Here is a 12,604-nt window from a genome sequence, read left to right on the forward strand (position 1 = left end):
TCAGAGGGATTGTGATGGCTAACTGCGGAGGACATTTTACATTTGAGACATTAGGTAACCAGATATGGATACAAGTTGGTGTGACCAAGGAATGAGGTAGCAGGACATCAAAAACAGTAGGTAATAATTGTAGATAAATTACAATATGGACAATGGAGAATATTAAAAGTTTCTGTGGTGTACAAACCATTATAATTCTGACACATTTCTCTTTGTTGTACTTTAAAAATCTCATGCAGAAGAAAATGTGGTTATGTGGCAATCAGACTGACCACAGAACCATGCATTCATAAACATTGAATATCAACTCCAATTTGCACAGAAAAGCCCTGGTTATCAAGCAAGTCTTTGCAGAACTGAATCATTTTATTAAATGCAATAACTGGTTTTGATAATGCATATTTAAAATAAATACTCCAACTCTGGCCTATGAGGCTTAATCATCATATTGCAGAAATACTTTACAGCAGATATTTCAAGCAATTTTTTCCGAATGTCTGTAACTTTGTTTTGAGTCTAAAAATCAGCAACAACATATTTGAATACCAACTTCTTTTGCATTAAGGTCTATTTTTCCTGTCTCATCATTGAGATTAATGAATGAATTTATTAATTGCTTTTGAAAGGTTGTCCAGGACTTAGGAACGTTAATTAATAATTTTGATGCTATGCAGAGGAACAATGATGTAAAGACTGAAGGTTTGACCATTCAATGGCTTCATAAAATGCATCCAAAAAAGAACTGTCTTTCAATCGTGCATATGTACTCATTAACTGGAGATGTTTCAAATAGTAAGTACAAGCACTGCGTTAGAAGGAAGGTTATGGAAGCCGCAGGTCAATTCAGACTTGTTTGTGCAGTTGTGCTTCAGGATCAACCAGCTGGTCACACATCAGAGCTAAAATTTGAGGTGAAACACAATTTCTAAATAAGTAATAATTTATAAAACTACCACTGCCTGCACAGCAACACCAAACAAAAAAACCCAATGAACACCAGTACACAAATCAACATTACATGTGCACGGTATTAATACTTGGCTAAGATAGTCCCTTTACAAAGACACAAGGGATTTAAACACAATTAGTGAACAGCGCAGGAATTTTATTTAATAAACATGTCAAACGGGCAGCTGGAATTGGACGTCCACTTGTGCCTCCTTTGCCAGTGACATAATTTCTGAAAGCTTTACAACCTACAAGAGAAATATGTGCAAGAGTTTACCTTGTAAACAATTCTAGGCCAGTCAAACCGCCAAAGAAAATATGATCACATAAATTGAAAACATAAAAATTAAATATCAGTGCTCAACAATGACCCTACGATGTGTCACAAGTTGGTTCATTCAATTTAGAGAGCTTCTTTTTGCTTCCCTGTATTTACTTACAATGTAGAACATCATTCCACCCATCCAGTCTATTCTGCCTCTCAAAGCAGCACCTCAATTCATCTCCACATTTCCCTGTAACCTATTCTCTCTCAGGGCCGTAAATAATCAATTCACCTACTAACCAGCACATCTCCAGCACGTGGGAAGACATTGAAGTACCAGCGAAACTAGAGAGCATAGATTTAAGCTGAGATGGACAAAGTTTAGAGGAGACATGTGGGACAACTCTTTTTACACAGAGGGCGGTTGGGTGCCTGGGATGTGCTGTCAGAGGTGATGGTGGAGGCAGATATGACCGTGACATTTATGAGACTTTTAGATAGGCACATGAATATGCAGGAAATGGAGGGATATGGATCATGTGCAGGCAAATGAGTTTGGGTTACCTTGCTTGGCCTTGTGTCCAAGGTAACCAGTCCCCATGCTATATCTACCGCTCTGTGACCGTATGCACAATATGTTTTACTGAAAGTGTTCTTGGTTTCATTATAACTGATATTACAGTAATAACTGTGTTCCTAAACAATGAATATCCTGAATATATTAGAAGAATGTACAAACTAGAAAAACTACAGAATGTCATCAATGGAACACAGGTTAGGCTGATCCCAAGTCAGTGAAAATAATTGTTTATAGAACCCATTCAATCCACTAATTGCTGAGATATTAGGAACGATTTATTACCCCATGGAAATTTCTTACTTACCATTTTCGCAGCTTCATCCAAGTCATCGCAACCTAGGATTTTGAGACTGCTGGCAGCAAGCAGTGCTTTGGCATCATCTACTTGCGTGCCTGTGGTGGAAGATAATGAACATGGAGCATTGACCATAAACTCTCTCCCAAAAATAATGATTTACATTAATGTAGAGCTTTAACAATTCCAGGAGGCTCCAAAGTACTTTTTAGTCAGCTAAGTATATCACTGGTGGACAAGATTAAGGTAAATCCAAAGGAGTTCCAAAGTACATTAAGGACAAAAGGATTAGCTGGGAAAGAGCTGAGACCATGAAAGATAACAGAGGCAACCTACACGTGGAACCAAAAGTTATAGATGAGATCCTAAATTATTGCTTTTTATTCGTATTGGGAAAAGACCGCTGCAAGCCTAACATTACTATAGAGAAATTATTGAAAGACAGGATTAATGGTCGCATAGAAAGGCAAGAACTGATCAGAGATAGTCAGCATGGCTTTACCAATGGCAGATTTTCCCTAACCAATCCAAATGAATTTTTAGAGGAGGTACGTGTATTCTTGAGGACAGGGTACATGTTGTTTATGTGGACTTCAGTAAGGCCTGTAACAAGGATTCACAAAGGAGACTGGTCCAAAAGGTGAGAGCCCAGAAGACTAAGGCATATTGGCCAAAATAGACTTGGCAATAAGAAACATAGGTGATGGTACAGGAAAATAAAATAGAGCTGGGGAGGAAGTCAGTGGGTCAGGCAGCATCTGTGGAGGGAAATGAACAGCTGACATTTCAGGTCGAGACCCTTCATCTTAAAATACAGAGGGAAAGTAGCACAGTCAAAAGATGTGGTGGGAAGGATGGGAAGGGGCAGAGACAGGAAGGGTTGTTTAAATTCCTTTTTGGAGTTGAGGGGTGTTGGGACAGATGTTACACATCCTATGGTTGAAGGGTAAAGTACTTGGGCAGGAGGGGTAAATGGGTGTGGAAGAATGAGCGACTGGGGAAATCATTGAGTGATCTGTATAGAAAGCTGAAAGGAGTGGTGAGAGGAAGATGCGACTGGTGGTGGGATCCCGATGGCAGAGGTTTTATTTAGAGATTAGATATCCGTGACTAGTGATGTTCCACAGGGATTGGTGTAGGGCATTTGTAATATATGTGAATGATTTGGATGTGGATGTAGGCAACAAGATCAGCAAATTTGCAAATTACATCAAGACCAGCAGAGCAGTTGACAGCATGGAGTGCAGTTTTAAGGGCCTGTCCCATTTTCACGACCTCTGACGAGTTTGCCCTCGCTGCATGGTCGTCACGAGGCTATAGGAGGTCGTAGGTAGGTCGTGATGCTAGTAGTAGGTACTCGTGGCATCAAGTAGGTCGGGGCGTTTTTCTAGCATGGTGAAAAATGTCCACTAGTAAAAAAGGTTGTGAATTAGGTTGTGAAAGTGGAACAGGCCCTTTAGACTGCAAGGTGATATTGACTAAGAAATGGAGGAATTTAAATCTGAATAAATGTGAGGTGATGCATTTTGGGAGTACTAATAAAGTAATAGGACATACACAATTAACAATGAGGTCTTGGGGAGAACTTAGAAATTGTGTTATTGGTATTGGTTTATTATCATTGTCATGTATACAATTACAATAAAATATCTTTAGTCTCGGAGGAAGTAGAGGTGTTGTGGTGCTATTTTGGCTGTAGATTCATGTGCTCAGTGCAAGACAGATTGTTGGTAATATGTATGCCTGGAATTTGAAGCTTTCAACCACTTCTGCATCATTGTGGCATGTACTTCACCACGTTTCCTGGTCAATAACAAACTCCGTAGTCTTGCTGACATTGAGGGAGAGGTTGTCACCTTGGCACACTGTTACTTAGCTCGCTTTTTCCTTCCTGTACTCCATTTTGTCATTGTTTGAGATCTGGCCCACTAGTGGTATCACCTGCAAACTTGCAGATCGAGTTAGAGCAGAATTTGGCCGCACAGTCGTGAGCATATAGCGAGTACAGTAAGGGGTGAGAATTCATCCCCAAGATGAATGGTGTCAAAAAGTATTGTAGAGGATGTATAATCGTCTTTCTTCACTGATTGTGGTCTATAGGTCAGAAAGTCAAGGATCCTGTGACCCAGTGAGGTGCTGAGTTCTAAGTCCAGGAGTTTGCAGATTAATTTGGATGGGATTATGGTGTTGAGAACAGAGCTATAATCAATAAATAAGAATTTGACATAGTTGTCCTTGTTATCTACATGTTCCTGAGGTGAGTGAAGAGTCAGGAAGATGACCCTACACTCTTGCATCCGTGCAAAACTTATTTCTGAACAGAGCAGACGGCATCTGTTGCAATGGTAGGCAAGCTGCAGTGGTTCAAGGCTGTCTGGATTTAATGTGTGCCATCACCAGTCTCACAAAGCACTTCATGAAGGACCTCTAAATCAAAGGTGTAGCCATGGGCACTCGCATGGGACCCAGCTATGCCTGCCTCTTTGTAGGGTACGTCAAACTATCCCAGCTCCAGGCATACATTGGCCCTATCCCTGAACTCTCTCGCCCCTAAAATCTCCTCATGAAGGAACTTGATGTGCAAGTCCAAGACTCTTGAAGGTGACAACACAGGTAAATAACGTGGTTAAGACTGCCCTTGAGTATTGGTCTCCATTAATTGGAACACTGAATACAAGAGTAGGGAGGTTATGCTCCAAATTTATAAAACCTGGTCAAACCTTAGTTGGAATACTGTACGCAGATCTAATCACCATTCTATAGGAAAGATGCAATAACACTGGAGAGTGTGCAGAGGCGATTCACCTGGATGTTTGCTTAGGATGGAACATTTTGCAAGACTTAAAAAATGTAGTTATGAAGAAAGATCGGAAAGGCTGCATCTGTTTTCCTCAGAACAGATGTTGAGGATAGACATAGCTGAAGTGTACAAAATTATAAGGGTCCCATTATGAGCAAACGGAAAAGTCAAATCTCCTTCAGTTGTATTAAAAAAAATCTGGGGCACAGATTAAAGTATTAGAATGAATAGAGGGGAAAGAATGGAAATTGTTTCCACCAAGGGTGGTAAGGATCTGGAACATGCCTCACAAAAGGCTGGGGAAGTAGAATTCCTCATCACATTTAAGTAGCAGTTGGATGTGTAGCTGAAGATCAGTGGGGCTACACCACTGAAAGATGGGATTACGCTAGGTAGCTCTTCTTTGATCAGACTCAGACTCTGGGTCTGAAGAAGGGTCCTGACCCTAGAAGTCACTTATCTATGTTCTCCAAAGAAGCTATCCAACCAGCAGAGTTACCCAGCACTGTGTCTTTTCTTCTTTGTTCTTTATGCTTTTCTTCAAGAGAGTTCCATCAGGAACTTTAAAATCCATCCGAAAGAGCAAACTAGATCTCCATCTAATATCACAGCTACTTAAAGCATGCAACATTTCCTCAGAAAGGTTACGGAACAGTACAGGTTCTTCATCCCATGATATCTATGCCATCTGGCTAAGCCCATATTTTGTAGGTCACAACTTTCTAACTCCTGAAGGAAAATATATAAAAATGCAGCAAAAGGGACCCCCTGATTGTTACTCTGTTGATCCCCTCTTGTTTGTCACATACACTGCCCTCCAAAATGTTTGGGACAAAGACCCATCATTTATTTATTTGCCTCTGTAGTCCACAATTTGAGATGTGTAATAGAAAAAAAAATCACGTGGTTAAAGAGCACATTGTCAGATTTTAATAAAGGCCATTTTCACACATTTTGGTTTCACCATGTGGAAATTACAGCAGTGTTTATACATAGTTCTCCCATTTCAGGGCACCATAATGTTTGGGAAACAGCAATGTCATGTAAATGAAGGTAGTCATGTGTAGTATTTTGTTGCAGGCAATGACTGCTTGAAGTCTGTAATTCATGGATATCACCAGTTGCTGGGTCTGCCAAGCCTGTATTGCAGCTGTATTTAGTTTATGCTTGTTTGGGGGGCTAGTCCCCTTTAGTTTTCCCGTTAGCATATAAAAGGCATGCTCAATTGGGTTCAGATTGGGTGACTGACTGGGTCACTCAAGAATTGACCATTTTTTAGCTTTGAAAGACTCCTTTGTTGATTTAGCAGTATGTTTGGGATCATTGTCTTGCTGTAGAATGAACCTCCGGCCAATGAGTTTTGAGGCATTGGTTTGAACTTGAGTAGATAGGATGTGTCTATACACTTCTGAATTAATTATGCTACTACCATCAGCATTGTGTCATCAATTAAGATAAGTGAGCCAGTACCTCCAGCAGCCATACATGCCCAGGCCATAACACCCCCACCACCGTGTTTCACAGATGAGGTAGTATGCTTAGGATCTTGGGCAGTTCCTTCTCTCCTCCATACTTTGCTCTTGCCATCACTCTGATATGTTAATTTTTGTCTCATCTGTCCACAGGACCTTTTTCCAGAACTGTGGTTGCTCTTTTAAGTACTTCTTGGCAAACTAACCTGGCCATCCTATTTTTGCGGTTAACCAGTGGTTTGCATCTTGCAGTGTAACCTCTGTATTTCTGTTCATGAAGTCTTCTGTGGACAGTGGTCATTGACAAATAGACACCCGACTCCTGAAGAGTGTTTCTGATCTGTCGGACAGGTGTTTGGGGCTTTTTCTTTATTATAGAGAGAATTCTTGTCATCAGCTGTGGGGGTCTTCTTTGGCTTGCCTGTCCCTTTGCGATTAATAAGCTCTACAGTACTCTCTTTCTTCTTAATGATGTTCCAAACAGTTGATTTTGGTAAGCCTAAGGTTTGGCTGATGTCTCCAACAGTTTTATTCTTGTATCTCAGTCTCATAATGGCGTATTTGACTTTCATTGGCACAACTTTGGTCCTCATGTTGATAAACAGCAATAAAAGTTTCCAAAGGTGATGGAAAGACTGGAGGAAGGACTAGGTGCTGAGAGCTCTCTTATACCTGCATTAAGGAGACAATTAAAACACCTGAGCAATTACAAACACCTGTGAAGCCATGTGTCCCAAACATTATGGTGGGGGGGGACGATGTAGAAACACAGCTGTAATTTCTACATGGTGCAACCAAAATATATAAAAATACCCTTTAATAAAATCTGACAACTTTAACCACATGTGATTTCTATTACAAATCTGAAATTGTGGGGTACAGAGGCAAATAAATAAATGATGGGTCTTTGTCCCAAACATTATGGAGGGCACTGTACATTAATAATTTGGGTAAGAATGCAGCTGGCACCAAAGATGCAGATGACACCAAAGTTGGTGGTGTGATAGACAATGAAGGAGGCTACAAGATCAAGATCAACTGGGAATGAGAGTCAAGGTGGATGTAGATGGAGTTTTGCTCAAAAATGTGAAGTGATGCATTTTGGGAAGTTAAACCAGGCCAGGAAATACATAGTGAATAGCAGGGGCTTGGAGCATGTTGCTGAACAGACATATTTAAGAGTACAGGTACATAGTTCCTTCAATGTGGCAACACAAGTAAACACAAATGAGGTGGTGAGAGCAGCACTTGGCACGCTTGCTTTATCAGTCGTGGCATTGGGTACAAGAGCAGGGATGTCATGTAATCATGTTACTGTTGTGCAAAACCTCGGTTAAACCATCAAATTGTCTGCAGTGTTGTCTGCAGTTCTGGTTGCCCAGCTATAGGAAGGATGTAATTAGGCAAGAGAAGGTGCAGAAAAGATTAACAAGGATGTTACCAGTACTGGAGGGCTCGAGTTATGAGACTGGAAAGGGTGAGACTGTTTACCCTGAAACAAAGGAGGTTTGGTGGGTGAGGATAGACCTTTAGAAAATCATGAGGGGCATAGATGGATACTTCTTTTCCCGACAGTAGGGGAGCCTAAAACTAGAGGGCATAGGTTTAAGGTGAGAGAGGAGAGATTTAAAACTAAATACTTTCACTCATAGGGGGTGGGTATATGGAAAAAGCCACCTGAGAAAATGGTGGAGGCAGATACAATTACAACATTGAAAATACATTTGGAGAATACAACGATAGAGGCTTGGAGGAATGTCTGCCAAATGCAGTCAAATGGGTCCAGCTTAGATAGGCGTCTTGTTTGGCAGGAATTAATTGGGCTGATGAGCCCGTTTCCTGTTGAATAATTTCATGAGATTTTTCATGAGATACTGACAGTAGAAACCATCCAATTGTCCGCAGTAGGAATAAGTTCTCCATACCAATCTTAAGCATCTGTGCAAGGTCAGTGAGAAGCTATTAATCAACGTGTACACCAACATTCAACTGACCAGGTCAGCACATGAAGAATACATGATTACTTGAACAAAGGGAGGCTGGGGACCAGGAATTCAACTTCATTCAGTCAGTTTTAAAACATTTACGGAAGCTCGTTACTAAAGCCCATTAGGAAGTGAACTAACAATCTCTAGCGCTATTGATTGTTTTGGAGGAAGTGCGGATGGAGGGAGTAGAATGAGGGATAAAAGAGAGAATTCATTCGTATAGAAGGAAACATTTAAGATGATGTAGAAACAATGGAGTTAATGTGGGAAGCGGAGAGGGAAAAATGTTACAGCATTTTAAAATTGTTCTGATAAATGAAGGAATTAATAAATTTAGAGGAAATTTTAAAAAAGCAACACAAGTTCTACATTGTTGCTCAAGTAAAATCTAGATTGTTAATTGTCTTACAGCTTTGCAAAAGAAAATTGCCAGAAAAGTTATCACAGAATAGGTTTCCAGCAGAACATTAACTTTTTTGCAAGATTCATATTAAACAAGTGCACATGCACACCAACAGACAGCTGCAACAGTCCAGATTTGGCCCGGAATCATGCCATGCTTTATAAATATTTGGGCCAACCTCATTGTGATCACAAAGGTTTGTTAATGGATTGGATTCAGTTTAGAAATTATATTTTGAACATTCTGAGGAACAGTGGGAATCAAATTATAACTTCCAATTCTTGTAAAATGTTACATTTAGAATTTCAACAGGAAGGCAATGATTTCAAATGAGATATTGCCCTGACACCAGGAATATCAAAGGTAAATCATAAAGGAAAGGGGTTAAAGTAAGAGATACTATATTATCATTACATTTAATTTTAATATACTGCAGTATAACTAATGTTCATTATTTAAGATGGGCAGCAAGGATAAGCCAGCAAACTACAAGCCAGTGAGCTTTAATCAGTGGTAGGAAAATTATTGGAGAAAATCCAAAGGGATAATAATATATTTGGAAAAGTAAGAACTGAGCAGTGGTAGTGTGCATGGTTTTGTGCAAGAAAATCCTGTCTCACTAATTTGATTGATTTTTTTTGAAGGAGTTAAAAGACTAAAATATTAAGCAGATTGATAAAGGAAGGGCAGTAGATGCAATCTATATGGACTTTAGGAAGGCATTTAACAATGTCCCAGATGATAGGCTTGTCCAGAGAGTTAAGGCATAGGGGATCCAAGGGGAGTTATCTAATCAGACTCAAAGTAGGTTTGGTGACAGGAGGTAGAGGGTTGTGGTGCACAGGTGTAGGTTTGGTGACAGGAGGTAGAAGGTTATGGTGGACAGGTGCTTCTCATTGGAAGTCTCTAACCTGTGATGAATCAGTATAGGGACCCTTGTTTTCGTGATATCTATTAATGACTAGGATATGAATGTAGGAGGTATAATTAGTATGTTTGTGGCTGACATGAAGCCACATGTGTGCGCATGACTAGGAAGGTTGTCTAAGGCTACAGTGGGATAAAGATCAGTTGGAATGTGGGGAAAAACGATGGCAGGTGAAATTTAATCCTGACAGATATGAGATAATGCATTTGGGAAATCAAAATAGGTAGGACACATTTGATTGTATCTACAACAAATGTTGATGAACAGAGAAACCTTGGGGTTCAAGTCCATAGTTTGCTAAAAGTGTTATTCTCTGAAAACACTTGTTAGATTGCACTTGGGAGTTTTGTTCGCAGTTCTGGTCACCACACTATAGAACGGGTGATTGCACTGGAGAGAGCACAGAGGAAATTCACCAGGATGTTGCTGGACTGGAAGACTAATTATGGGCTTATTTTCCTTTGAGTGAAGGTGGCCGGGGTCTGATAGAAATATATAAAAATAAAGACACATAGATAGGTGGAAAGTCAGAATCATTTCCCCCGTGGTTAAGGGTATCAAAAACATGAAGGCAGATGTTCAAGGAACGAGTTTTAAAGAGGATTTAACAAACAACCATATAACAATTACAGCACGGAAACAGGCCATCTCGGCCCTACAAGTCCGTGCCGAACAATTTGGGGAAAAGTTTTTGTTACAGAGTGAGTGATATCTGAAACTCAGTGACAGGGGAGATCGTAGAGTCAGATTCAATCACTATGTTCAGGAGAAATATATATATATATATATATATATATATATATATATATATATATATATATATATATATATATATAATAGGCATGACATGGAATGAAATAGACCTAATGCCGCCTAATGGGATTAGTGCAGATGGGCAAGGTCAGCATGGATGTGGTGGTCTGAAGGGCTAGTTTCTGCAGAATAACACTTACGGCTCTGGATCCAATCACTGATTTATTTGATTAAATATTTAACCTTTGTAGTAATGTTTTTGAGAATAATTAAAGTGGGAAGCAGCTATCCTTAAATTAAGTGCCTCTCTCAGCTAGTGGAAACTATCAAGCTCACCTTGTAATCTCACAACTATAGGGATCTTCAAATCCAAGTCTTCCACAGCTAGAATAATACCTTTAGCAATTATATCACAGCGCATGATGCCACCAAATATGTTTACCAGAATAGCGACTACCTAGAGAGAGAAGGGACCTTTTTAAAGTATGGATGAAATTGTCCGAGTAAAGTTATATCAAAAGTACTTCCTTGTTCATTGATATGATCCTTTTAAAACACCATATTTCAGTACATACAGAAGATTTATTTCTAATTAGCATCCAAGCACTATGTTTAACCTGCTGGAATAATGTAACTGGGCGTGCTGTGCAAGACAGTTATAAATGTAACATGAATATAATACAAAAACATAGCAATAAAATCGCATGAAAGATGTTATTATGTGATTAGCCTCCTCCAACATCCAATTTACTGAATTGCAACTATTATTCGCTATATTCAGTATCCACTTTAATGTGGTAAACCAATATTGTATGATGATGCAGTAAAAGCAAGGAACTGATTGTAGACTTTGGAAAAGGACAAGGATCCACAAACCTATTTTTATCGATAGAACGGTGGTGGAGAGTCAAATACTTCAAATTCCTGGGTATGCATATCTCTGAAGATCCGTCCTAGACCCAGCACATTCATGAATATCATAAATAAAGCCCATCAATGCCTCTACTTCCTTAGATTAAGGATATTGGGTATGTCAACTCTCTTCAACTTGTACACATGTACAGTCGGCAACATATTGACTGGTTGCATCATTGTCTGGTTTGACAACTCAAATCCTAGGAACAAAGAAGATTGCACACTGCCCAATCCATCACAGGTTAATTGACCTCCACACCATCGAAGAGGGTCTAGAAGAGTCGCTGCCTCAAAAAGGCAGCCAGCATCGTCAGGGACCCACACCACCCTGGCCACTCTCATTTCACTCCTGCCATTAGGAAGAAGGTATAGGAGCCTGAAAACTAACGTCCAGGTTCAGCTTCTTCCCTACAATCATCAGGCTTTTAATCACTGCAACGTCCAAATCAGCGCCATACTACATAAACTTGGCGGCATTGTTTTTGTCTTACAGAGTACTGTTTACATAGCTGTTGTTCTGCTGCAAGTAAGAATGTCATTGTTCCATTTTGGAAAATATGACAATAACACCCTTGACTTTACTAGTTTTATTCACCCGTGTTCCGAATAAGAACTTTGAATTAACTGTTCAAATAGATTGCAGCTGAAAGGAAGAACCTGGAAATGGATTTACTAATCCATACGCCCAAGATGAGCTATTGTGAAACTGTGACTGTTCCAATATAAAATGTGTATCACAGAAACAATCCTTCTACCCACTCACATCTGCAGGTGTTTATAGTTCCCACAAACATTTGTCCACCTCATGTAATCCGATCAGCACATTCTCTGTTCCTTTTTTCTTTATACATTTATTTAGCTTCCCCTTCATATATACAAATACATATCCTTCACATACAGTATGATACATCTACCATTTGAACGACTTCTCTTTGTATTAGCTACTTCCACATCCTAACTACTGCCTAGGTAGGTAAGTTTCAGCCAAATTCCTTTTGCTTTATTGGTGAATATTAATGTCTATTAGGGTCCCAGATTTTGGCTCCACGTGGAACCTATAATCGCTCTAAAATCCTTCATAAACTTAACAAGGCTTAATGCTTCAGCCATTAATGCTTCCTACGAAAAATATATGGTCTCATCAAGGAGTCAATGACCAGAAATGTCCTTAAAGCAGTTCATTGCCACCACCTGGCTACATCTTACTCCGAGTTGAACTCAAAGCTGAACATAAAGGAATCACAGGAGAGGCCCTAA

At 39.7% G+C, this 12,604-nt stretch overlaps 1 protein-coding gene across 5 annotated transcripts in view; it reads right to left on the minus strand.

Moving 5' to 3' along the window:
* Positions 1–345: 345 nt before the first annotated feature.
* Positions 346–12,604, minus strand: part of LOC129702787 (succinate--CoA ligase [ADP-forming] subunit beta, mitochondrial-like) — a 45,393-nt gene continuing 33,134 nt past the window's right edge. The window contains exons 9-11 of one of the 5 annotated variants that reach the window (XM_055644766.1): positions 10,769–10,889; positions 2,098–2,186; positions 346–899 (exon numbers count right to left, since the gene is read on the minus strand). In XM_055644766.1, the coding sequence (XP_055500741.1) occupies positions 894–899; positions 2,098–2,186; positions 10,769–10,889 (216 nt within the window). In that variant the 3' untranslated portion in view covers positions 346–893. Of the gene's footprint in view, positions 1,197–2,097; positions 2,187–5,795; positions 7,033–10,768; positions 10,890–12,604 lie in introns of those variants that run through there. The other 4 variants (XM_055644765.1, XR_008724436.1, XR_008724435.1 and 1 more) reach the window with 4 other exon arrangements.

Source organism: Leucoraja erinacea, chromosome 13 (assembly GCF_028641065.1).
Source record: "Leucoraja erinacea ecotype New England chromosome 13, Leri_hhj_1, whole genome shotgun sequence".
NCBI lineage: Eukaryota > Metazoa > Chordata > Chondrichthyes > Rajiformes > Rajidae > Leucoraja > Leucoraja erinaceus.